The sequence below is a fragment of the Rattus rattus genome, chromosome 5, assembly GCF_011064425.1.
Source record: "Rattus rattus isolate New Zealand chromosome 5, Rrattus_CSIRO_v1, whole genome shotgun sequence".
In the NCBI taxonomy this organism is placed as follows: domain Eukaryota; kingdom Metazoa; phylum Chordata; class Mammalia; order Rodentia; family Muridae; genus Rattus; species Rattus rattus.
Genome location: NC_046158.1, coordinates 135148074 through 135173531, shown reverse-complemented (window position 1 = coordinate 135173531; position 25458 = coordinate 135148074). Strand labels below are relative to the sequence as shown.

Below are 25458 nucleotides of genomic sequence, written 5' to 3'. Positions count from 1 at the left end.
CAACCCAGCTCCTGCCTCTCCCCTTCCCTGACCTTAGAATGAGAAACCTGGCTCTTCTCCCTGCCCAGGCCTTTGTGAGGCCACAGGCACTCAACTGCAGTGCATTCTGGTCCTGCCTGATCTTGAGGAAGGTGGGGCGGCTTCCTTAGGAGGCCAAGCTGGCTCCTGTGGCTCTAGCAGGGCCTTGCTGTAAGGGGTAGCCTTGGGCCTGGGCGTGGCTGGTCAGTGGTCCAATCCCCACCGTGCTCACTGGGCCCGCCCCTGAGGTGGGAAGGCCTTCCTCGGTCTTGGCTGCGTCATAACTGCTCCTCCCCGGCCAGCCAGCTACTGCTGCGGATCTGCTTTCGCTTTACTTCCTGAGGTGAGGGCGGGGGTAGAGGGTGGTGGTGGTGGGTGGGGTGTCACCTACTCTGACCTGGTACCAAATGGACTTCTATTACAGACTATGGGGGCTCTCCTGAGTGGTGGCCAGGATGGCCCGGAGCCCGTGCAACCCCAGCCTCCAGCGCCTCAGGGTCCGCAGCAGCCTCAGCCAGAACCTGGCCCGTGGGGGCCACTGGACGATGTGCGCTTTCTAATCGCCTGCACGTCCTGGTACTGACCCGGCTACCCCTGGCCTGCGTGCCCTCCTGGGCCTGACCTAGCTTTTATCTCCTCACCCTGTGATTTCCTGTCTCACTCCCTCTGGGCAGAGAGAGATTCAAGATAGATCATGGAGACTAAAAGGGCCACTTCAGAAGATTGCACCACAACTTCAGACTTGTTCCCTTCCTCGACATCCCCCAACCAGCTCATCCCCAAGCCCCCTTTATCTCTCTGTCCTTGGGCAGCCTTTCCTGAAGCAGAAGAGCCAGGACCAGATGAGGCCTTCTCGAAGGATCATGACGCTGTTGAATTCTGGTTTCTCCCTCGCTAGAACTGAGCTGCTGCAGGTGTCCCAGGCCATGGACTCATGTGCCGGTCTCCAGAGAACCTTGCCTTGCCACAGTGACCCTCCCACACCCCTGAGGTTCCTGGGCGCGGGGGTGGGGACATTGATTACTGGTTAGAAGATGCATGAGGCAACCGCAGGACCACACTCCCAAGCCACCCTTTTCTCCTGAAGCTTCTTTAGGGCACACATATGCCCTGGTCTTTGTTCCTACACCCCAGGGAAAAGACACTGTATTTCTGTTTTATTTAGAAATGATTTAAAAAACATTGTACAAAGGCTGATCAGTTTAAAATGTGACCGACACTGAAATGCTGTGATGTCACCCAGGCTGAGGGGAAGCTGAGCTCTGGGGGGGCTCCAGTACTTTGCCCCTCTGACTGCTCTGACCTGGGCTGATGGACAGACAGATGACCACAGGCAGAAGAATCCAAGATTGGAAGCCTCTAGGCTGAGCCCTCTCTGGGCCCGGCCCTGCGCCCCTCACATCTGCAGCCTGGGCTGCCTGCTTCCACCTCCTGCTCTTTCTCAGCTGGCCTTGGAATGCCAGGAGCCAACAGGGAGCCTGCGGGGCCTAGAGCTTTCAAGAAGTGAGAGCACCAAGCTGAGGAGAGGGACCAGGAAACTAGGGGAGGGAGGCCCAGAAGAGAGGACTAGAAGAGGCATTGATCTCAGGCCCTGGAAGGACCCACAGATGGGGACACAGACCCAGCCAGGGCCACTGGATGGCAGGGGCAGATAAGACCTCCTTGTGCTTCATCTGAGGGTAAGAGGAGTATTACCCTCAGCCTCTCAGAGCCTACAGGAGTTCCGTGTGAGTGGACAGGTGTGAGCTAATAAAGTGCTTTGCAAAGTATAAAACACTACAAACCTATGAATCACGAAATCTCTGCAGTTGTTCCCCGCCTGCCCTGGGGAGCCTGCCCTTGGCCAAAATGAGAAAGAACACGATGGTGAGATGGGACACGGTGGACCCACATAGGTGCTTCTGGGACAAGAGATTTCACTTAGCTCCCAGCCCAGCGAGAGTCCCTGTCTGCTACAGGACGAGCTGACCCAAATCCCAGAGACCACAGGGCAGGGGCAAAGCCCATGCAGGCTCAGAGGTCAGAGTTGGTATCTGTGACCCACTAGCACCCTGATGGCCGCCTCCTACCACTGTCGGGCTTGGCAGCGAGCCAGCGAACAACACTGCACCCAGTGGTTTTGGAGCAAGTCTAGCCAAGGCTTAGGGATTCTGTCAGATGTGAAGGGCCTCAGGTTAAAACTAAAGAAAGGTAGGTTGGGGTAGGGAGCGAGGGGAAGTCCCAAAGCCTGGGGCTGCTACCAGCTGTGAGTACCCTTTTCGTAAGAGCAGTGCAGGAAGATGGGCCCAGTGAGCTGGGCTTCCAGGGTCAAGATTGGAGCACAAACACGCCTCCAGTCTGAAATTGAGTTGCCTCAGGGCCGATGGGGATGTGGATGGAGTACTTTAAAGATTGCCCTGGTCCCTATGACAATGGTGGCTCTAGAATCATCTCTGCTTTACCTATAGTCAGACTGAGCCCCCAGGCCACAGAGAACAGGCTGGAGCAAGGCAGGGGATAACATTAAGGAAGGGGAGTAGAGAATAGTCACAAACTTGGATCCGCCCCCAGAACCAGGGTCAGCTCCTGCCCTGGCTGTTGAGCCTCCTGAACAGGATGCCCGAGTGGCCCTTGCAGCACCATGGTCCTTAGTGCCTGGGGAAGGGCCACCACTCTGGCCTCATCACCAAGACAGTCACCTCTAGCTGACCTAAAGCCTCAAGTAGCCTTTGCAAAATGGGACTTTAAACAGTAGTGACAGGACATTTAAATATTCACGACATGACAGCTGGGTCCTTGTGAGATCCAGCCGGGCCACAGCCTTGCCTGCAGCATGTGACCCTAAATTCTGAGTCTCAGAGGAGACCTGACAGGTGGAGCAGGTTTCCTGAGGAATCTGCTGTTAGCTAGCAGGGGAAACCCAGGCCTTTGCCCACTGTGTTGGCATCAGGGGCACTGCAGCCTTGGAGGATAGTAGGGTAGGGGTGAGGGGACATCTGACCAGCAGGTGTTGGCAGAGGGGACTGGGATTGGTGGCATCTTGGGGTGGGGGTGAGAGCTAGTGCTGGCTTGCCTCAGAGGGCTGGGTCCCAGCCGGGACTGGAACTGCGGCATCTTGCAGACACCACAGGATGCAGAGACCTCAGGGGCACCTCCTGGCATGATCCTTGCCTCCTGACAGGGCCTGGCCTATTCCCTTGAGTAGAGAGAGGTCTACCCAGGACAGAAGGCTGGCAGCTGGGTGCCAGCTACCCAACCTGGGGCATAGCCACCATCACTCCCTGCCCCACACTCAGCCTAGACCAATGTACCCACCACTTCAGCTACACACGAACCTGGCCTAGGGCCCTGCTGGCCCCAGTGGGCAGTGGCTAGAGCTGCCCCTCAGACCCTGGTGAGGAAGGGCCTGGCTGGCCAGACTGGGTAGACAGAGAGGGCTCTGGGCTGCTCATACCCACTCCTGGACTGGCCGCTTATAGTAGGTGACGGGTTGGGGACCCGTCTTGTTCTTGAACTGGAAGATAGTGTAAAGCAGCACCAGGAGGCACAGGGACAGTGTGCAGGGGACGACCACAGCCACAGCATTCACAGAGCCTGGCACGTCATCGATGGTCACCATGATGTCCACATCATCCTGGGGCAACCTGCGCTCCTTCCGCCGCTCTACCTCCTTCTGCTTGCAGCCCATCCAGTCACGCAGGATGTTGCGTGGGTAGCCTGGCTCCACACTCAGTTTCTGGTTGTCAAACTTCCAGTAGTCCCGACCTTTGTAGAAGTAGGTGTAATCTGTGGGAACGGGAAGGACTCAGCACCTCCACTCTAATACACCCCTAGTCAGCACCCCCACTCCAGCACACCCCCAGCACCTGCCCTGGGCTAATCTGGACCTGGGGTCCTGCAGCACTGTGCAAGACAGGAGCTCCGAGCAGCATGGTAGGTGGAGGGGAGGGGTCTGTGGGAACCGAGGTGACAGAGAGGTGACTGCTTGCTCCACTGATGGTATAGTAATCAATACAGCAAAGGGGGACTCCCAGCATGTGGACAGTCCTGCTTCTTAGTTCAAGTGCTGGGAAACCACTAAGGGACTTTGAGTAGAACGGGCAAATGCTTTAATGTCTACTGCCCAGGCTGGGTCTGCCTTAGTAAGCTCTGTCCCACTGCGTCCCAGGCTTCCTATAAGGGTCGGCACTTGTACAATGCAGTCTCCATAGCTCTAGGACCTCTGTCTACCTCTTGTCCCAAGCCAATGGAGTTGAGGAGCGAGATTTCATTTGTTAGCGGCAGACGCCACGGCTCCACAATTATAGATTTTGGGGGACAGCCTGGGCTTGGCATATACCACTCTGCAACACAGATACAAGTTCTTTAGGACCCTTCCAGTGTCTCTGATGGCTGGAAGGAGAGGAGGCAGACGGCAGGCCAGGCCAGGCAGCTCTGTCAATCACTCCCTGGGCAGCTTCCTTAAGACTCCCAGCAACAGCCTTAGCAACCCAGCCAGTCGACAGACAGCATAGCAGCACACTTAGACGCTCCTCATTGGCTGGCTCCCCAGGACTTTCATTGGTCAAGGTCTTTGATGTCACCTGTCTCTGAGGCTCCCCGAAGGGGAAGACACGTGTGTAAAGTATCACATTTTAAAAGCCACTAAACAATGGCGTCTGCCTTGCTTGTTTCTTTAGCTTTTGTGGCGACGTTATTTTCTGTCACTGGTCTGAGAACTACGCAAGTCTTATTTATGGCTTCCGTCCGGAGCCCCTCCCACAAGCCGGTGCTCAGTTAACGCCATGCAGCGAATGACTGAATCCTGCCATTTTACATGAACTGAAATGCTAATAAGAGGGTGAGGGAGGCTAAAGCTCTGAACTGGCACAGCCCATGTGGTGGGCATTATGCTAAGAGCGCTCTATCGTACCTCATGAATCTTTTACCACCCAGCCCAAAGGTGAGTGCCATGATCGTGGGCAGTAGAACGAGAGAGGCTCAATGACTTTCCCACTACTGTAGAGAGTAGTGTGAACCCAGCCAGCTCTGTGTGACCAAGTGTCAGTGCTTTTGTCGACAGACATGGATGCTTACTTGCTCTGTGCCTGGTAAAGCCTGAGCCCCCCTTTGAGAAGCTTCTAATCTGGTAGGAGTTCTGATGGCATATGGTGATTTGCCAGGCTAGCCTTCAAACCTCCGGACGCCTTTGAACCACCGCTATCCATCGCTGCAAGTTAATTTACTATGCAAACACGGTCCATTTGGGGGCTGCTGTCTGTTACCAAATTACATTACTCAGATCTGGATACTCAAGAGAAGATGTCTGGACCTTGAGAACTACATAAAATTAACTCCCCATCCCCACCTCAGCTTGGCCCTTACATACATCCTTCCTTGCTGATGAAGGCCCCTTGTGGAGCCTGCGGGATGCCCTTCCACACGGTGATAGGCTTGGGGTAGCCAGGGTCTGTGGCTCGCCGCTCCTCGCTGTAACGCCAGTACCGTTCGCCTTTGAAAAAGTAGGTTTTGCCCACAGGTTCCCAGCGCAGAGCTGTGTCAATTCCTTCACGGGGCAGGCAGCTTCCCAGCTCCCCCAAGCTGTGGGGGTACCCAGGCTCCACCGTCACTTCTTTGAATACCCAGTACTTGTCACCTGCAGGGAAGGAAGTACAGAGTCAGACTCTGGGAGCCGCTCAGGGCTGGCATAGTGGTCCCACTTGTCTATTTTAGCCCCTGGCCCCAGCAGATCTGGGGAGCAAAAGCCAATTGTAGCCCTTGGTCAATGTGCACCATGCTACGGAGGTTCTCTGTCCCATCAGCTTGGTTTTGATGTACCTTTTGAGACAAAGTCTTTTTTAAAATCCCTGGCTAGCTTGGAATTCATTACGGAGAGCAGACTTGTCTCAGACGCTCAGTGATCCTCCTGCCTCTGCCTTTCAAGGTCTGGGACTACAGACGTAGCTACCGCACGTGGCTACCACATGCTTGTCTCGGCCCTCTTTCATTTTTGGTGATCTTAGCCACTCCTGTGATATCACACACAGCAGCTGGGGTCAGCTGGGGTGTGTGTGCAGCAACCTGGGACCCTAGCACGTTTATTGTATTCAGAACAGGGAACGAGTTTGTCTTGGTGGAAGCCCCTGAAGGCGAGCAGTCTCAGATGAGCCACCGTGTGGTTGCTGGGAATTGAACTCAGGACCTCTGGAAGAGCAGCGAGTGCTCTTAACCACTGAGCCATCTCTCCAGCCCATGGCGAGCAGTCTCAGGACGGAGGATGCTGCAGTTACTTAGTTTTTCGCACCCACTGGTCAACTGTTCATAAACATTTATACAAGGCTTTGCCAATTCTAAGCCTGACCCATATGCAGAAAGCTGGCAATTTCCCATGGGTCCAAGTTCCTCGGTCCTTGATGTGGCTGGCTCATGTCAGACAATGCACACCATTCAGGACCTCACACACGGACTCAGGGCTGTCTCAGATCCTCACACTCCATCTGCTATACCCTCGCCTAACACTGATGATCTAGCCCCACCCCCTTATATCCGGTGCCTTCCCATGATCCCTGGCTGCTCAAACTTGGGTCGAGTCAAGGTTACCAGTGTGAAAGGACTCAGAACAGAGCCAGCTCAGGCTGGACACACCAGCTTGCTCTCCCCTTACCCCTATCCTGTTGGCCTGCTCGGGCTCTTACAGACCTGAGAGAATAACCTTCTGGTGGAGTGTGGGTGGCCTTCCTTGTCTTGCCCTGAACTTTGTCTGGATGGAATTCTTCACCCCAACAGCTTTGGTGCTCGACTTGTGTTTCCCTGATGATATACTTCCCTTCAGAAGTCAGTGTCAGCCCACGGAAGGCATCGTTTCCCATTCCACCTCTTCCGCTTTAGACAGGAAAAGGAGGCCTCAAAAGGGCCATGTTACCTTTGAAGAAGACGAATCTTCCGTCCGCTCTTTCATAGGCTGCGTCTATGCGGGCGGGCAGGCCCTTCCAGAATTGTTCAATCTGCATGGGGTAGCCCTCCTGTACCCGATTATTGCGCAGACGCCAGAACCAGCGATCCTGGGTGGAAGGGGTGGGGAGTAGAGAGGAGAAAGGCAGGTGGCAGTTTTTACCTCTGAATTCAGTGATCTCAGCCCCAGGGCTCAGGCCCAGCAAACCCAACCCCAACCCTGGGGCTGGGCCTCACAACCCCCATAGAGTCTGTCCATCTGTTGCTTCCAGCTCTTAAAGGAAGACAGGATGTAACTAACTCTTCCTTGAGGCCTCCTGCTGTCCAAGACTATGAGACACACAGCAGATGGGTGTGGGAGAGGTGTGGAAAGGCTAGAAAGGAGGCTGCCATGGCCAGGAGTGGCCACAGGAGGGCAGCAGAGGGTTACTGATATCAGTTGGGCTGGGCCCCGGTCTGGTGGGAATCTTGGCCTGGTAAAGAAGATGATAAAGCCCACATATGCCTCTGAACATTTTATTGGGAGGATCAAAGAAATACGAGAGCTGCCGCAGGAACATGACTCAGAAGATAGTACAAACCTAGAATTTAAAGAAAAACAAAACTCATTTATGCATATGGGTGTGTGTCTGAGTGTATGACTATATGTCATGTATGTGCATGAGACTGCAGACATCAGAAGAGGACACTGGATTCGCTGGAACTGGTTAGAGGCACTTGTGAGCCCCGATGTGTGTACTGGGAACTGAACCCAGGTCCTCTGCAAGAGCGGTAAGAGCTCCTAACCCCTTGAGGGGCACTTTTAAAGTGTTTTACAAAGCAATTGCTGGTCTACTTTTTAAAATGCTTTATTCTGACTTGCACAATTCTGTCAAGTCAGCCTGACATATACAGAGTCTTAAGGAAGGCCAAGGGACATGCCTAGAGCCAGTCGATTACTGAGAGGCAGAACGCGGTTAGCCTACACGGCCTGATTCCGACTTAGTGATTGAAGCTTGCTGGGGAGACCTTACAAAGGAAATGGGTGGCCACCCAGTCTCGTGGAGACCTGTTTTCCAGCTCCGTTTGATGAAGGGTGCTTCCTACAGACTGGGGCATACCAGCCAGCAGCGTTCAGCGTCCAGCTCTTTTGGGATAGCTTGGTTTCATTTTGCACCACTCGATGGGCCATTCTAGCTCCATCGCTTCCCTTAAGGGGCTGAGTTAGGGCCAGGTCTGTGTCTCCTCTGCTTCTCCCTTGTCTTGACTGACTCCTCGATCCTTCTACCAGCCCTTGGAGCACACCACAAGCTCAGGGCAGGGAGTATGACATGGCCTGGCCAGTACCTGTCACTCCTGCCCTGGCAGGAGCTGTAGACCCTGTCTACCCCAGCAGCCCGTACTTTGCATCTTCATAGCCTCTGATCTTCACACATCCTGTGCCAGAAGAACGACTCCCCAGGTGAACAGCTGAGGTCTGAAGAAGGGGCTGACTTGTCACAGACCCTATCTATCTCCAGCATTTCCCTGAGCATTGGCTCCTCGGAAGCTGTCAGTTTGCCAGTCTCTCCTTGTTACCTTGTTGAACCAAGTTGATTAACCTATCAGGCACCAGAAAGAGACACAGTCCTGACCACTAGCCCAGTTCCTACCCAGGCCTCACAGTAGCCTAATTACATAGAGCTGGAGCCCGCTCAGCTCCATGGCAGGTGTGGGGGTGGGGCACTCCGGGTAGTCCTGATCCACTATCCGTACCTTAAACACAAACATCTCCCCTCGGAAGAGGGCCACTGTGTTGAAGTTGCCATCGCAGATGTTGGGCTTGGCACCTGGAGTGGATGGCCGGTCCCCCAGAGGTGGCCGAGGAGGCCTGGGCTGCCGCTCATGTTTTCTCTCAGACGGTGAATGGATCCTGCGGACCGGGAGTGTAGGAAGGGGTCTTGTGGGCTCCAGAGGCTCAGCTGGGGGTCCTGGAGAGAGGGGCTGGATCTTAGGGAGGGCCCAGCTTTTCCCTTCTGTCATCTGCCATTGCCCCAACACTACATGGGCAGTTCCAGGTCAAGTCTGTCCCTCTGACTTCCTGTACCTTCTCCCTGACGTAATTAATGTCCCAGTCTCTAAGAACATAGATGGAAACAGCTACTGGATGGGGATCTTCACTCTCCACCCCCAAATCTGGTTATCTTTCCTTTTTAAGGAGAAATCTTCTGGCCAGTGTCCTGCCTTCAGGCCAGGGTCCCACACCCTCCTTTGATGCTCCCTTCCACACAAGCTGGACTCTAATTTCTAACCACCTCCACTCTTCAAAAGAGCTTCAGCTCCATTTTCAACCCAAACCACTTGCCAAGATCACCAATGACCTCTGTATTTTGGAATCCAATGATTATCAACTCAAACTCTGTTGATGCAATGACTCATCTCAGAATTCTTGGTAATGGAGGCTGTGATTCAGAGGACTTGGGGTGGGGCCAGGCAGCACGTCTTCAAGGTCTCAGGTGAAGCCCATGTCACCGGACTGAGGCCCACACAGAGGCTTGTGAGATTCTGGAAACATCTACCCCAAACCCTGTTCCTCCTTTTCCACGGCCCTGCATTCTTGGATTGTCTGTCCTGGGGCTTCTCTACTAACCTCCATTGTTAGGGTATCCACCCTACTCCAAAGAATGGGTACACTTGGGGTCTCTTTTCCTCCTTCCCTCTGTAATGCCTCTCAACTTGGGCAGCTCCTGGGGATCACCTAGATACACCTCTAGATCTTCGGGAAGCTCCCGAGATGGAATAACTCAGATCTTTGGGGTGAGGGCGTGGTGTCCGTGTTTTTCTTATAAGACCTGTGAGCTGATGCGTAAGGGCAACCCAGCTGAGAGTCACTGCTCAAAGGGGCTCATCTGGGTTCCTGGCTTTAGAGACCCTAAGAGCCGCCTCTGACATTCTGTGGTGATAGAAATGCTCTGTGTCTGTACTGTCAATAAAGTTGCCTCTGGCCACATGCACGGTGTGGCTATTGAGTCCTCAAAGTGAGTGACTCGGTTCTTAGTGGCCAAGGAGCTGAAACTTCAGTGTGAATATTGTGAATTTAAATTTCCTTCCTGGGGCTGGAGAGATGGCTCAGTGGTTAAGAGCACCGACTGCTCTTCCTGAGGTCCTGAGTTCAAATCCCAGCAACCACATGGTGGCTCACAACCATCTGTAATGGAATATGATGTCCTCTTCTGGTGTGTCTGAAGGCAGCTACAGTGCACTCATATACAATAAAATAAAATCTTTAAAAAAAAGAATTTCCTTCCTTCCTTCCTTCCTTCCTTCCTTCCTTCCTTTCTTCTTTCTCTTCAAAACATATTTTCTCTGTGTAGTTCTGGCTGTCCTGAAACTCACTCTGTAGACCAGGCTGGCCTCAAGCTCAGAGACTCTCCTGCCTCTGCCTCCCAAATGCTGGGATTAAAGACCTGCGCTTCCACCACCACCACCTGGGTAACATTTAAATGTTAATAGTTACTTGTAACTAGTAACTATGTATTATACTAAAGTCCCCAAGGGGATAGCCACTTGGTCTGTGGACTACAGACTGAGAAATCTTATCATCCTACAATTATGAAGACCAGAGGGCTGGAGAGATGGCTCAGAGGTTAAGAGCACCGACTGCTCTTCCAGAGGCCCTGAGTTCAAATCCCAGCAACCACATGGTGGCTCACAACCATCTGTAATGCCCTCATCTGATGTGTCTGAAGACAGTAGCTACAGTGTACTCCTATACATACAATAAATAAATCTTTAAAAGTAGTTGCCAATACTTAACAGATATTAAAGATTTCATTTAAAAAAGAAGAAGAAGAAGAAGAAGAAGAAGAAGAAGAAGAAGAAGAAGAAGAAGAAGAAGAAGAAGAAGAAGAAGAAGAAGAAGAAGACCAGAGTACCTCGACCCCCACTTCTTTTTAAAGACAGGGTCTCGTGTCAGTGGCTGGCCTTGTGTAGCACAGAGATGAATTTGAACTTCTGATTGTCTAGAAGGCCGGGGTTACAGGCGTGTGCTACCACCTCTGGTTCACGTGGTTCTGGGGGTCGATTGTAGGGCTTCATGTAGGCTAGGGGGGCACTTTACCAACTGAGCTACACCCATAGCAAACTCAGAACTCTCGGTTCTCTTGACCTGTTCCTTTGCCCCCTCGTTCCCTCATTGGATCTGTCATCAGATCCTGTCCATTCTGCCTTTGAAATAACTTCTAGTACTGACTGCCCACCCTGCCTCCTGCTGCTTCTCCTGCTGTGACACTCTGGCTGCTGTGCCTCCTCCAGAGGGAGCCCCACTCCTCTGTTCATGCTCCCCAGCATTTGCTCAAATGAGCTGGTCTCCCCATTTCAACCAACCTGACTAGAACCTCCGTGCCAGCCGGACTGGTCCTTGGCAGTGTGGTAGGATTTTCATATCTCATTAAGACAGCAAGCTAGCTTCTCATTTGCCCTAAGATCACAGATCTGGTTATGACACCATTACTGGGGCAGATGTGTGACTCTCCTAAGTTAGAGCATACCTGGTCCCCATCTGTTAGAGGGCAGTCATGGAGAACAGGAGGTGACAGGGTGATGGGTGGGCAAGAAGAGAAAAGAGGGAATGAGTGAGCCTCACCTCACTTTGCCCTTCCCAGTTACAGCCTTGTCCCCTAGGTTTCCCAGTGTGCCAGGGGACCTCATAAAAGTCAGCACAGAGACACGGCAGCAACTCTGGCGACCAGCTAAGTAAGCTCCAACCTGCCTCAGTCCACTTTCACTACAGTGACCCCTCCCCTCCCCTACTACACACACCGTAAATCTTCTGGATGCCCTGGAGATCATCCTGGGGCAGCTTGAAGTTGTGCGTCTCCATGTATTGATAGAAGGGTGCCATGATAGCACTGGGGTCATTAGAGTGTTCCAGCCCCAGGGCATGGCCCAGTTCATGCACGGCCACCAGGAAGAGGTCATTGCCTGCGGAAAGGGACATAAGAGGTGCCCAGGGCACCCACTCCGTATCAGTCAGTCAGGCCATTACTTAGCATATCAAACACTTAGCACATCCCCTGCCCCTGCCCTTCAGCTGGGTGTTGGGGATATAGAGAAATCAAACACAGCCTTTGCCTACAGATACATACACATGCGCGCGCGCACGCACACACACACACCTCTCTTGTACAGAGAGAGGGGTGCATGCAGAATGACTATGTAGTATCAGGCACTTGGGTGCTTTAACAGATGTAGAGAGATTGAGAACTTATTTTAAGGTACTAAGGATAGAATCTCGGGGCCTTGCATTGAGCCATCTCCCCAGATCTCTTTAACTTTTTATTTTGAGGCCTCTGGGATTATATGTCTGTACTACTAAGTCCCAATCGGATCAGAGGGAGATGCTCAGGAGAGACACCATCAGGGTGAATCTTGAGTCTTGAACGGTAGGTAAGACATGAGTCTGAAGAACGGATTCAGGGTTAGGGAGGAAGAGGGTGGAGTGGCATTCCTGGCGAGGGACTGCTCCAACACAGGTCCAGGGACAAGCAGTTCATTCCATTTGGCTTGAGAACAAAGCGCTAGGGGAGGGCCAGGGAGAGATGAGGTCAGCCAGGCTGGCAAGCAGGGCTCTGTGATGCCCTACAAAGGCATTTGGATCCGTTTCTTGGCCGTGGGTGTGTGGGGGTCAGGGATATCAGGAAAGGAGGTGGGACACAATGAAGTCACCCTGTTTGCCATCGGAGAGGGGGTTAGAGGCAAAGGAGACTTGAGGCAGGTAGATCAGTAGGATCAGATCAGGAGATGGGGTGCAGACGCTGGGGTGCTGGTAGGCAGACGCAAGGAAACTATGGCAGGACGAGAAGAAAAAGTCCTTGGGGTGGCTGGTTAGTCACCATCTGCAGGAGGCCTGATATAAATAGGGGTGGCTGGGCGGGTAGCGGGACCCTAGTCCTGGGACTACTGGCCAAAATGGAGGTGAGGAGTCACAAATAGGTGGGAATACAATCCTGGTACTGAAATCTGTCACAGGATGCCGGAAAAGAAACCGAGGGGCAGCACGCTGTCCCAGTGAGCAGGAGGGGACAGCCCCACCTCATTTCCAGTGCCACGCCTTGAGGCTTTGTGGAGTCGGGCCAGCACGCGAACCTCGATATGCTCATTTGTAGAAAGGGGACACTGGACCTGCCTCCTTGGTTACGTGAGGACTGAGTACCCATCAGGTGGGAGGTGCACGGTATAGCTGGGAATGGCTCCTTTACTGCTACAGACACAAGAGACATAAGCTGGACCAGAGCAAGCCCGTTAGCCAGAAAGGTCCGCAGGATTTCAGCAACCAGGTTCTCTTAAGGCTAGCCACCACAGTTTCTCCTGTAAGCCTTGGGCAGGGCAAGGCTTGAATTGGTAGAGGCTAAGTAACCATAGTGTTGGGAAAGAACGCTGTGGCCAGGGAGTTGGGCAGGACACTGTATCCACGGTTCTGGCCCCTCCTGGTCAATCTCTAGCATTTGCTCAGCCCCGAAACCTTTCTCTTATCTCCCAGTCTTACGCATTCCTCGATCCCTTTCTGTCACCTCGACATCCACCAGGAGTCCGGAATGTTCCTGCCTACTCTGCTCCGGTGCCCTGGCGGTGTTGCCCTACTTAATCAAGGCCTCTGGAGAGTCAGACGAGGGTGGGAGTTCTCTGGCATTTCTGAGTAAAGTCTTGGGAAAAGAGAACTCCACAGGCCAGACCCAGACTGACTCTCTCCTGACACCCAGACCCACCCTCTTCGTCATCATCAAGCACCTTTGGAGCAAGGGAGAGGAGATGGGGGATGGGCAAGAGCACTGCAAGGCTGGCCAAAAGCCTGTGCTGGCCTTCTGCTGAGGAGGGCAGGCTGACAGGAGAAAGCCAGATTGCCCCCAGCTCCTTGTCCAGGTCCAGGTCCCTTCAGCGGTAGGGAAGCAGTGAGCTCATCTTTTAGCTCCACTCCAAACAAACGTGCCTGTCAGAGCCGGCAGAAGGCAGATCAATCTCCTGTGGCCTGCCTGTCCTGGCTCCGCTCCTGGCTTGCGGATCCACCTGGACAAGCTGTTCAGGGCCTTTCTCCTGACCAGGTCTCTCCTTGGGAATATCCACGGGGACCTCAGCAGGGAGCCAGGGAGCCCTGGGTACTCTCCACCATTGTCCTGGGCTCGTGCCTAGCTCTGTGACCAGTGGAATCTCTTGAAGCAAAAAGTCCTGTGGGTTTCTTCCCAGGACGAAAAGGAAGAGAAGAGCTAGGAAGCTAGCGTCCCACCCCACAGAACCGGGAGAGTCCGGTGAGGAGAGGGAAGGAGAGGAGAGTGCAGTCACACTGAGCTTGTGAGGGGACACAGAGGGATGGGGAGGGGTCAGCCATGAAGAAGAACCTGGTGCCGCTCTCGGGCTCTTCACTCCCCAAAGGGTAGGAGGCAGGAAGCAGAGTGATCAGAATACAGTTTTGGGGGCTCTGCCGTGTCCTAGCAGTGTGGCATTTTAAGATCTCTTTCTCCTCAGAGAAGAGAATAATGGTTGCCTTCCTCTTACAAGCAGGGATGAGGATGAATGAGTTGGTGTCAAAAGGGCCCACATCGGGTCCTGGCACTGGTGGGTCATTACGCACTGCTGTATTGAGAGGACCAGTGTCCCCATCTGTGTGTGTTCTGAAGGTCTCTGTGCCGTGTAGCATGACAATCTGCTGGGCTACTCCAGTGGACCTCGCCTTTTCAGGATGGACTCCAGCCACTGGGGACTCCCATCTTCCTGACTCTAATAGTGCCCACCCCAAGGCATTCCCTCCATGCCCACAGTCTCCCAGCACTATCCCCTCTACCTAGAAGGGCCTCCTTCCTTTAATATTCACCCCAGGCCATCTACCTGAAGACCAGCCTGACTCTCCCAGCTGCCAGGGAGTGCTGCCTTCTCCACTCTGACAGCATTTTAATTTCAGGCACCTTAGGTACCAGCCACATCCCAATCTTCATTAATTACAGCCACAGGTACATACTCTGCCCTGTGATGATTTACATATGCTTGGCCAGGGAGTGGCACTATTAGAAGATGTGGCCTTGTTGGAGGAAGTGTGTCACTGTGGGGGGTTGGGCTTGGAGACCCTCCTCCTCGCTGCCTGAGGGTGCTCAGTCTGTTCCTGGCTTCCTTCCGGTAAAGATGTGGATAGAACTCAGCTCCTCCTGCACCAGGCCTGCCTGGATGCTGCGATGCTCCCGCCTTGATGAGAATGAACTGAACCTCTGAACCTGTAAGCCAGCCCCAATTAAATGTTGTCCTTTATAAAATTTACACTGGTCCCGGTGTCTGTTCACAGCAATAAGACCCTAACTAAGACTAACTAGCCTCAGAAAATGGCTCAACGCTGCTGGAGTCTGACATGGTAAGATGTCAGCACCCAGAAGGGGACAGTACCAAAACTGCAGTTATCTTCTAGACACTGCCATGGACCACCTGTCACAGACCCCTGTGGGGCTTGTTAAAGATGTGGCATCTTGCTTCCACATCTGCCTCTGATGCCTTCCAACTGTGACTTTCTCCACAGCCAGCAGAGTTTCACTTCCGTCACCTGTAAACCGGAGATTATAATCCTGACCTCCCCGGTGGGGCGCGAGTTAGTGACCTAACTGTGGAAAGGTTCTGTCCTATGACGCAGGGTGTGGTCATGAAGGCTCTTCCTGGCTTGTCACCTTCCTCTAGGATGGAACACTGAGGGCTGGGTCCCCTCCCAGCAGAGCTGAGAAAGCGTCTGCTGACTTCACTGCTTGACTCATTTGAAAGAAATGGGGACAGAGGAAGTTTAATAAAAGTGGCTTTAAGGTGTGCTGGGCTAGCTTGCCCCTTTGTGTACTTCAGTGGGGTGGGGGATGAGAACCACATGCACAATTCAGCGGCACTCTGGGGAGCTGCGTGTGTGTGTGCGTGTGTGTGTGTGTGTGTGTGTGTGTGTGGTATGTGTGAGTGAGTGGTGTGTGTGTATGTGTGTGTGAGAGTGGTATGTGTGTGTGTGTGTGTGTGTGTGTGTGTGTGTGTGTGTGGTGTGTGTGGTGGTGTGTGAGTGGTGTGTGTGCATGTGCGGTGCATGTGCGTGTGCATGTGCGTGTGTGTGTGAGTCGTTTGTGTGTGTTTGTGTGGTGTGTGTGGGTGTATGCATGTGCATGTGCGTAGGTGTGTGTGTGTGTGAGTGGTATGTGTGAGTGGTGTGTGTGTATGTGTGAGTGCCTGTGTGTGCGTGTGCGTGTGTATGTGTGTGTGTGTGTGTGTGTGTGTGTGTTTTGTATGCATGGGCACAGGCATGCTTACCTCTGGGGGATGGATGTGGAGAGTAGAGAATGATGTTGAGAATTCTCTATCTCTCTCCACCTTCCCATCACTTATTTATTTTGAAACGGGTCTCTCAGTAAACCTAGTGCTTGCTGCTTTGGCTAGTCTGGCTGGCCAGGGAGCCCACAGTACCTGCCCATTTCTGTCTCCAGCTTGGGGTTACAGAGAGCCTTACCCCAGCTGGCTCTTATGTGGATGTTAAGGACCCAGTCTCAGGTCCTCACGCTTGCGCAGTAAGCACATTATCCACTGAGCCATCTTCCCTGTCTCGCCTTCCCTCCCCCCATTCCCCCAAACAGGGTCTCTGTATTCCGGGCTGGCCTGGAACTTACTATGTTACCCATGCTGCTCTTAGAACTGTGACAGTCTTCCTGCCTTGACTTCTTGAGTGCTAGAATTATAGATGTGAGTCTAGGAAGGCTTTTAAATACCAGGGCAGGGAGGACTGTGATTCTGGAAGTTTCTGTTCAGATATAGACTAGATCTTCCCTCCCTTGTTTCTAAACAGGACAGCTTGAATCCTCCGTGTTTCCTGATGAAGTGAACAAAACATTCCAATACCACCAAGGAAAGCCCCAACCCCAAAAGTGCAGCTAAGTCCAGCCGGCCTGCTCTACTCAGGAGTCAAGAGGAGAGGGACAGGTTAAAGGTAAACCTGCGCCTCATCAAGCGAATGACCACACTCAGGACAGTTTCTTCCATGCACGACAGGGAAATGTGGGCACAGGGTGTATTTTAAATGGTGATGTGGATCTTGTTTGGATCCTGATTTAAGCCAACAACTATAAAAGCCATCTGACATAACGAGGGTGCCTGCCAGAGGGTATTATATTATGTGTCTGTGCGTCTGTCTGTGTGCCTTCCTGCGTGTGTGGGTATACGGTGGCCAGAAGTCAACCTTGGGCACTGTTGCATCTTGTGTTTTGAGACAGGGTCTTTCTCTGGGTCTGGAGCGTCCTGACTAGGCTAGGCTGCTTAGCCAGCAAGTCCCAGGTATTCCCCTGTCTCCAACTCTCCAGTGCTGGGAGTACAAGCCCATGGCACTGCACTTAGCTTTTTCACATGGATTCTGGGAATGAAACTCAGGTCTCCGTGCTTACAAGGCCAGGACTTTACCTGTGCTCAGGTGTTCCTTGCACAGGGAGCACCTGACCCGTGCTCCAGGAGTTAAAATCGTTTAAACTTCACTGAGTTTAATAATGATTTTGTGGTTATATAAAATTAGGCCTTTGTTAGTGTTACACATCCAAGTAGTCATACATACAATGATATCATAGCTGGGTCTTTCTTTAAAATGCATTAGCCGTAGATAGAGAAGGCTCGGCAGTTAAGAGCACTTGCTCCTCTTGCAGAGGACCTGGGTTCATTTCCCAACGCCCACATGGCAGCTCACAACCAGCTTTAATTCCAGTTCCAGAAGATCTGACGCCCCCTTCTGGCCTCCAAGGACACTGCTTGTGAGGCACTTACATGTAGGCAGAACATTCATACACATAAAATAAAGATAAAATTACCCCCACCCCCACCAAATCCCTCAGTCCCAAAATAAAAGTGGAAGGGTCAGGTAAGTGTAACAGTGTCGGTCACTGAAGCAGAGGATGGTTATCTACAGGTCTTTCTTAGCTTCCCTCCTTTAGAGAGTGTGAAACTGTTCCATAATGGAAGACGAAAGCCAGTTCCTGGGAGAGCCTGCTCCCTCCTGCTCTGAGTCTGTGCGGAAATCAAATGTCATATTATCCAGGTGCTCCATAAATCTCGGACCCCCTCCTCGTCTAGGGCAGTGTTTACCAGTTCGCCGACAGCAGCCAGGGGACTATGGCTGTGCTTCTAGGTGTTAACTTGTCTGTCCCTGTCCTTACAGAGCAAAGTCCTAAGCTCTCTTGGGATTTCTACCAGAACTGGAGGTTGGTCACCCAACATGGGATGCTGCAGTGGTGTCCATCCACAGGTTTGAGGTCCTTCCCACTCGCCACACATGCCCGTCTCGGAAGTGGAGGCTGAGCCCAGTAAACTCTTCACAGCAAGGGTGGGCGTGAGCAGAGACCCCGGGGCTGGGCAGAAGGGGAGGCAAAGCCATGGCTTCCCAGAACCTCCGAGGAAAATAACCCTTTGAAAATTCAGTTGTATTTACTACAGCTAAAACTAAAACCTTTTCAGCTAACGGTGCCTGGCGCATGACAAGGCCTGAGAATGATAAGGTTTGTTTCCTGAGGCCTTATCAGCCGCCACAGTCATTTGCTGACATCACTCCAACAATAAGAACAAGATAAAGACTAGGTACAGGGCCAGGAAAGTGTCCAGGACAGAGGAGAAATGATGCTGAGCTGGGGGCGATAGAGCTTCACAGGAAACAACAAAGATTAGGTGGAAGAGGACAGGGAAATTGAACCCTCTCATGGCTCCTGGGCTGCACCTTGGCTAATCCATCTCCTGGGCCAGTTTTGGGCAGAGGCGGAGAGGAGCAAATCCCCGACTCACACAGTGGTCTGCTGTATCCTCAGAGGAAGATCCCTCCTACCTACTCCAGACACAGCGTCTGAGGGAAAGGACTGCCAGAAGCCAGCCAGGACCCTTAAGCTGCACCAAGACAGGAAAAGAGGTATTTTCTGTTTCCCAAACTTGGTCCAGATTAAGGATCAAGAGCTCCAGGGACAGGATTTCATGTTTCTAAAAGGTCCTTGGTGGTTCACATGATTAGGCTGAGTAGGGAAACTTCAAGGGCAGAGATGTTTCTCAAGACTGGACTCTGCATTCTTATATTTCTAGGTGGTTCTCCTGGCCTCTGTTTGAGATCCATGGAAGCTCAGTATAGTGGCGGAAGGCATGGAGTCCAGGATTATAATACCCAAATTCCAAACCTTCTTTAACTACTCACTATAAGACCTTAAACAGAATAATGTTTCTGTGTGCCTTAGTTTGCCTGTCTGTAAAATGGGGGTAATAATAACTACTTATGGCATGATGTGTGGAAGGCACTTGGTATGGACCTTAGAACCTTAACTTAACCATGGATTACATCTGTTAAAAACTAAAGGCTGGGGTTGGGGATTTAGCTCAGTGGTAGAGTGCTTGCCTAGCAAGCACAAGGCCCTAGGTTCGGTCCCCAGCTCCGAAAAAAAAGAAAAGAAAAAAATCTAAAGGCTGAATCCCCTGTCCTTCCTTCCTCTTGATTCTTGTTGCATTTTCTTGGCACCCCTACTGCAACAGAGTCTACCTTATGACAGGATTACTTATGTAGACACTAGACTCTTCCTGTCCCCCTTAATTAAATGCTTAGGTATCCTTTGCTCTTTGTGGGACTTTGTACCATGCCACAGCAGCATTGGAAGAGACCTTAGAGATGGCTTAATCTGTCCCTTTGTCTCCATTTCCTGTATGCTGGGATTAACTTCCTGTGTGCTGGGGTTAACTTCCTGTATGCTGGGATTAACTTCCTGAATGCTGTGGTTCCAGGTGTGTAACACAACTCCTTGCTCATGCTGGGAATTGAACCCGGGGCTTTCTGGGCACTAGGCAAAGACTCTACCAGTTGAGCTACATCGTTAAGGTGCTGTTGAACTCAGGTTTGGGCTCCAGCACTGCCACCTACCAGTTATGCCATTGAGCCCTGAGCTCTTCATCTTAAAAATGGACCTGAGTTGGCACAATGGCTCAGTGGATAAAGACACTTGCTACCAAGCCTGATGACGTGAGTTCAAGCCCTAGAACGCACGTGGTGGGGGGAGAGAAGGAACTCCTACAAGTTGTCCTCTGAACTATCTATGGTGCACACTTACTCCACAAATAAAAACTAAGTAGATAAATGTAGTGAACAGATTACTGGGGCAGTGAGACGGCTCTCGTAAAAGTGCTCCTCCCCTCAGGCATGGCCACCTGAGTCAAATGCCTGAGACCTACACAATGGAAGGAGAAAGCCGATCTTCCCAAGTTATCTTCTGACCTCCTGTGGCATGTGCACACCGACACATACACACAGTACACACACACATGCGCGTGCGCGCGCGCACACACACACACACACACACACACACACACACAGGCGCACACAAATGAATGTGGTAAAAAGTTTAAATGGGCATAACACTGTGTCCTTTCCCATGTCTAAGCAAGCATCTTGTGAGTTCATATGGACGAACTCTTTAATGACAAGAGCTGTTGCTGCCCCACACTGACTGCTATTTTGTGAGTATCCACACCACTGCAACGGTGCAGGGCAGGTGTCTGAGGATCCTGGAATAGTTACGCCACAGCTTAGAGTAACTTCGGGGCTGGAGCCCATGCCTTTCAGATCTCAAGCTCCACTTTGATGTTTTCTAACCGGTTTTTACAGCCTCGGACACACCATCTTCATGTTCATGGTGATCCTGCTTCAGACCAATTAGAACAACTCCTAGTCTGGCTACTCTTTGTGGCTCTGGTCTTGATGGATCAAGTGTTGAATATTATCAGAGGCCACACAGTTCTTGCTTTCTTGGGTCCTAAGAGGAGAAGCTCTGGAAAGCAGGATTTTCATCAATGGTGTTCTCCCAATGCATCCTTTCTGCATCTTTCCTGACAGCTGAACAGCCCCCCACCCCAACCCCCACCCCATCAAGTCCTTACCATCATGGTTGGCATTTCCTAGTGTCCAGGGCTCATCTGAATCAAAGTGAGTGTCTCCTCCGATTCCTGGGCCAGGAAAGTAGGCATGGGCTAGGAATCCCCCTTCCCCATCAAAAGGAGAGCTGTCACCATGGAAACCAGAAGCAAAGAAGATCATGATGTCTGCCTCCTTCCGGTCACTTTTGATCTCATGGTATGGCACCTCTTCAAAGGTCAACGGGGTCACTTTCTGCCACACATCGAAAGCCTGACGAATAGCCTTCCGTGTGTCCAGCTCACCCACCTTTGGGGTATAATTGTGAATGCTGGTGAGAGAGAGAAGGGTCATTAGAAGGAAATACAGAATCGGAGATCAGTGGGGCTAAAAGGAACGTCAGGGAAGTATGGCCCAGTGGGACTCACATTTTGAGTCCTAGGATTCCATCTACTGAGATGCTTCGGAGGGCTGAAGGATACGCTGACTAGGACGTACACTGGGCCCCCTCAGTCAGAATAGCTTTGTTTTCATTGGACTTTTTATTCCTGACAAGGCTTGTGTTGCATAAGTGATTCCATCCCATGTGGAGTAAAAAAAAACTTAGTAGATCAAATTCTCTAAATTTAACTCTTCCTCTTCGGTACATAAAAAGATATACATTTGTAAAAGTCACAGACATGGGGGTGGGGATTTGGCTCAGTGGTAGAGCGTTTGCCTAGGAAGCGCAAGGCCCTGGGTTCGGTCCCCAGCTCCGAAAAAAAGAATTAAAAAAAAAAAAAAAGTCACAGACATACTACAATAGTACAGAGACTTTAAGTGGTCAGGAGCTAACCATTGCTGGTCCATCAGCAACTGGAGTAGGGCAGCACATGGCTTAATCCAGTGCCTGGCCTATCTCTTTAAGGTAACTATCTATGGTACATGGTTCTCTACCATGGAACATTGCTACTTGCGCGTGCTCTGTCCTGTGATTGCCTGGGGCATGGATCATCTTACGTGATGGATGGGAAGGGAGGAGAGGTTTAGAGAGGTTGGGTAATAGAAGGGAAGGTTAGAATTGGGTTTGAAACTTGTCTTTAGGAGACCCAAGGGTCTTCTAACCTAGATTCTTCTTAGAGTTCCTTCTCTATTTGTAAAAAAAAAAAAAGAAAGAAAGAAAGAAAAGAAAGAAATCCTGTTCTGATCTTGACATCTTGTCCATAAGAAAGTTTTGCTTTAACCCAATCATTTCTGTCTTAGGTCCTTTTACTGTACCCAGGGAGTCTGAGTTGGAATCAGTTGTGAGAGGTGCCAAGCAGAGCTTATTGAAGCCTCCCCTAGCTTGGTCCTTGCCCAAGCCCTCTGTGAACACTGGTGTCTGGCCCTGCTGTGTTGGGTTTCATTATTTTTGTCTTGGTGTCTTGGAGATAGAACCTGCTCTGAACTGGCCTTTTTAGGCAAGGAATGACAGTGTTGTGACTTTATTCCTTACTCTCCTTGAGAAACAGCTGAGGACTGGAGAGATGGCTCAGGGGTTGAGAGCACTGTCTGCTCTTCTAGAGGTCCTGAGTTCAATTCCCAGCAACCACATGGTGGCTCACAACCATCTGTAATGGGATCTGGTGCCCTCTTCTGGGCTGCAGGTGTGCATGCAGGAGGGATGTTGTATACATAATAAGTCTTTAGAAAGAAAGGAAGGAAGGAAGGAAGGAAGGAAGGAAGGAAGGAAGGAAGGAAGAGAGAGCTGAGACTCTGCATTGAGCATCTTGGGTGAGGCCTGTCAGGCTGAAATTAGGAATCTAGCAGAGGCCGAGCAGTTTGCAAGCCCTAACAGAGCAAGTCTAACACAGTCTCTACAGAGCAGGTCTAACGCAGTCTCTACAGAACAGAATCCAATTGAACAATTCATACCCAGGTTCAGTAACTAAGAAGTGTAGTAGGTGGCCAGACAGAGCACAACTAATAAGTCCCAAAGGACCAGGTCAACCAGGACACCTGAGGGTGGAGTCACCTGTGGAGGTCACAGAGAAGACAAGGTCACAGGCTCTCAGCCCCTTGTCTTGATGTCCACAAGCCTGGCCTTCGTCCTGATTCTTACACTTCCTGAAACATAACTACTGACTGAGGCTTGGACAGGAAAAACAGAGTGAGTGATCATGGGGGGGGGGGTCAAAACCAAGGAGGAGGAGAGGGGGCCACAGCACCTGTAGGTGATATGTTTCTGCCTCCACTTCTGTCCAGTTAGGGCGTAGCGCTTATTTCTCCTCCTCCTGCTCAAGTGGGGATGATCAGGGACGCCACATCGAGGTTTCTTCATCCACCTGAGCAGAGAGAAGGCACACAGACACACACACACACACACACACACACACACACACACACACACACACACACACACTGTGGTTACTAGTTACTAAGCACTCTAGGAAGGCACTGCCCAGTCCCCAGCCCCACAGTGAACGGCAGATACACATTCTTAGCTTAGATTCTGGGACCCTGACTCTGCGTGCCTCCAGCAGGAATTTGATAGACTGACTGACTGACTGATGAATTCATTCACTCCCAAGGAAAAACACTTGAGTTTAAGAAATACTTAAGAGACCGGAGTCAGCAGTTTCAAGTTCTAGTTCCGCCAAGAGAGGCAAGGGGTCAAATCAACATGAACCTCAGTTTTCTTGTCAGCATTATAACTGCAATAAAATTCTAACCCCTGGTCAGGAGAGATGGCTCAGTGGTTAAGAGCACTGACTGCTCTTCCAGAGGTCCTGAGTTCAATTCCCAGCATCTACTTGGTGGCTCTCAACTGTCTGTAATGGTATCCAATGCTCTTTTCTGGTGTGTCTGAAGACAGCTACAATGTACTTACATAGAATAAATAAATAAATCTTCAGTCTATGTTTCACGTGGTCCAGCCCCTGCCCGTGTGTTCAGCAGCTTGTTACCCTTCTCTCTTCGGTAAGACAGCCAGCCACAGTGGCGGTCTCCGAATATGGTAACCAACCATTCTCACTCTTTGTGTTTGCTGTCTGCTTTGCTTCTGACTCTGTCTTTATGTGGTTTGTCCCTGAAGGACAGACAGGTCCACAGTAGCCTGACCCTAACACTGCTTATCTTGCCTGATGTGTCCTTATAACAATTATCACTCTCCGAAATGTAAGCATCTGCTTTCTTTTTTTTTTTTTTTTTTTGGTTCTTTTTTTTTTTCGAGCTGGGGATCGAACCCAGAGCATCTGCTTTCTTGTTTACTCTCTGCTTTTTTTCCCTTGCCTGATTTTGAGCGGCATGAGGATAGGAGAGTTGTCTCTATCCCCAGGGTGGGCACGGTGCCTCACGGGGGTGGGGGATGGGGGTGGGGGTGGGGGTGGGGTTGTCAGTAATGATTTCCTAACCGACAACAGACTGACTGATTGAATGAATGACCCACAGCTCTTCAACACTACAACAGACAAGCGTGAACGGCAGTAGCTTTCACTCCAGGTATTTAAGAATTGGCTAGGGGCTGGAGAGATGGCTCAGTGGTTAAGAACACTGACTGCTCTTCCAGAGGTCCTGAGTTCAAATCCCATCAACCACATGGTGGCTCACAACCATCTGTAATGAATCTGATGCCCTCTTCTGGTGTGTGTGAGGATACCTATAGTATACTCATATAAATAAAATAAATAAAATCTTAAAAAAAAAAAAGAATTGGCTAAATATCTAGGTACAGACCTGTAAAGCCGGGACTTGGCGGGCCGAGGCAGGAGGATCAAAAGTTCTAGGTCAGCCTAGTCTATACAGTGAGACCCTGACTCAAAAGAAAAGTAAACTCTGAGCAGACATAGCATGCAGAATATAATTTTCTGTAATTATTACAATTAAGCAATTATTACATTACGTTGTGGGGTGTATGTGTGTGTGTACATGTGTGTGTGCATGCGTGTGTGCATGCGTGTGTGTGTGTGTGTGTGTGTGTGTGTGTGTGTGTGTGTGTGTGTGTGTATTCCCCTCCAAGACAGGTTTCTCTGTATAGCTTTGGCTGTCCTGGAACTCATTCTGTAGACCAGACCGGCCTTGAACTCACAGAGATCTGCCTGCCTCTGCCTCTGGAGTGTTGGAAGGAAAGGTGTGAACCGCCACTGCCCAGTTTATATTGTGGTTTTAAACGTTAATCTGTTGTCTCTAATAATGGCAGACTTTTTGAGAACAGAAATCACGTTTACGTTTGTCCTTGGGCCCCAAAGCTGGTCCAGTACACGGAACTCAGTAAATCTGGATGAACTTGTTCATTACCAAGTCAAGGCACATCAGGAAAGCCTGGGACACCCATGGGGATTTAAGAAGAGCCCAGGTAGGAGACTTAAAAGCTGCCACTGACTAGGGCCAGGCCACCCTGCATTTTATGTTTCTGCACTGGCCTAACAACCGACCCACTGAACTTGGCATTGTTGGAAGGGAAAACACCTGACCTCATTCACAGCTGTTAAAAGCAGTCGCCATCGGCGATGCCGAAAAGAAGACAGGCCGTTTGAACCTCCTAAGAAAAGCCACCAAAGGGAGCAGACCAGGTCTGACCCATCTTGGCATGCCTCGCTTGCCCAGAGTGACCCACACTCACAGCTGTGATGTGCCACGACAGCATCCGCTAACATCCGTTTAAACGTCGGCAGTTCCCACACACGCGTGCTCTCTTAGAATCC

The 25458-nt window shown here is 51.2% G+C and overlaps 1 protein-coding gene across 1 annotated transcript in view; it reads right to left on the bottom strand.

The window, feature by feature from the left end:
- Window positions 1-1155: 1155 nt before the first annotated feature.
- Window positions 1156-25458, bottom strand: part of Mmp24 (matrix metallopeptidase 24) — a 56743-nt gene continuing 32440 nt past the window's right edge. The window contains exons 6-12 of the mRNA XM_032902633.1: window positions 22984-23100; window positions 20824-21128; window positions 11707-11868; window positions 8662-8876; window positions 6899-7037; window positions 5366-5632; window positions 1156-3783 (exon numbers count right to left, since the gene is read on the bottom strand). Of these exons, the coding sequence (XP_032758524.1) occupies window positions 3446-3783; window positions 5366-5632; window positions 6899-7037; window positions 8662-8876; window positions 11707-11868; window positions 20824-21128; window positions 22984-23100 (1543 nt within the window). The 3' untranslated portion in view covers window positions 1156-3445. The remainder of the gene's footprint in view (window positions 3784-5365; window positions 5633-6898; window positions 7038-8661; window positions 8877-11706; window positions 11869-20823; window positions 21129-22983; window positions 23101-25458) is intronic.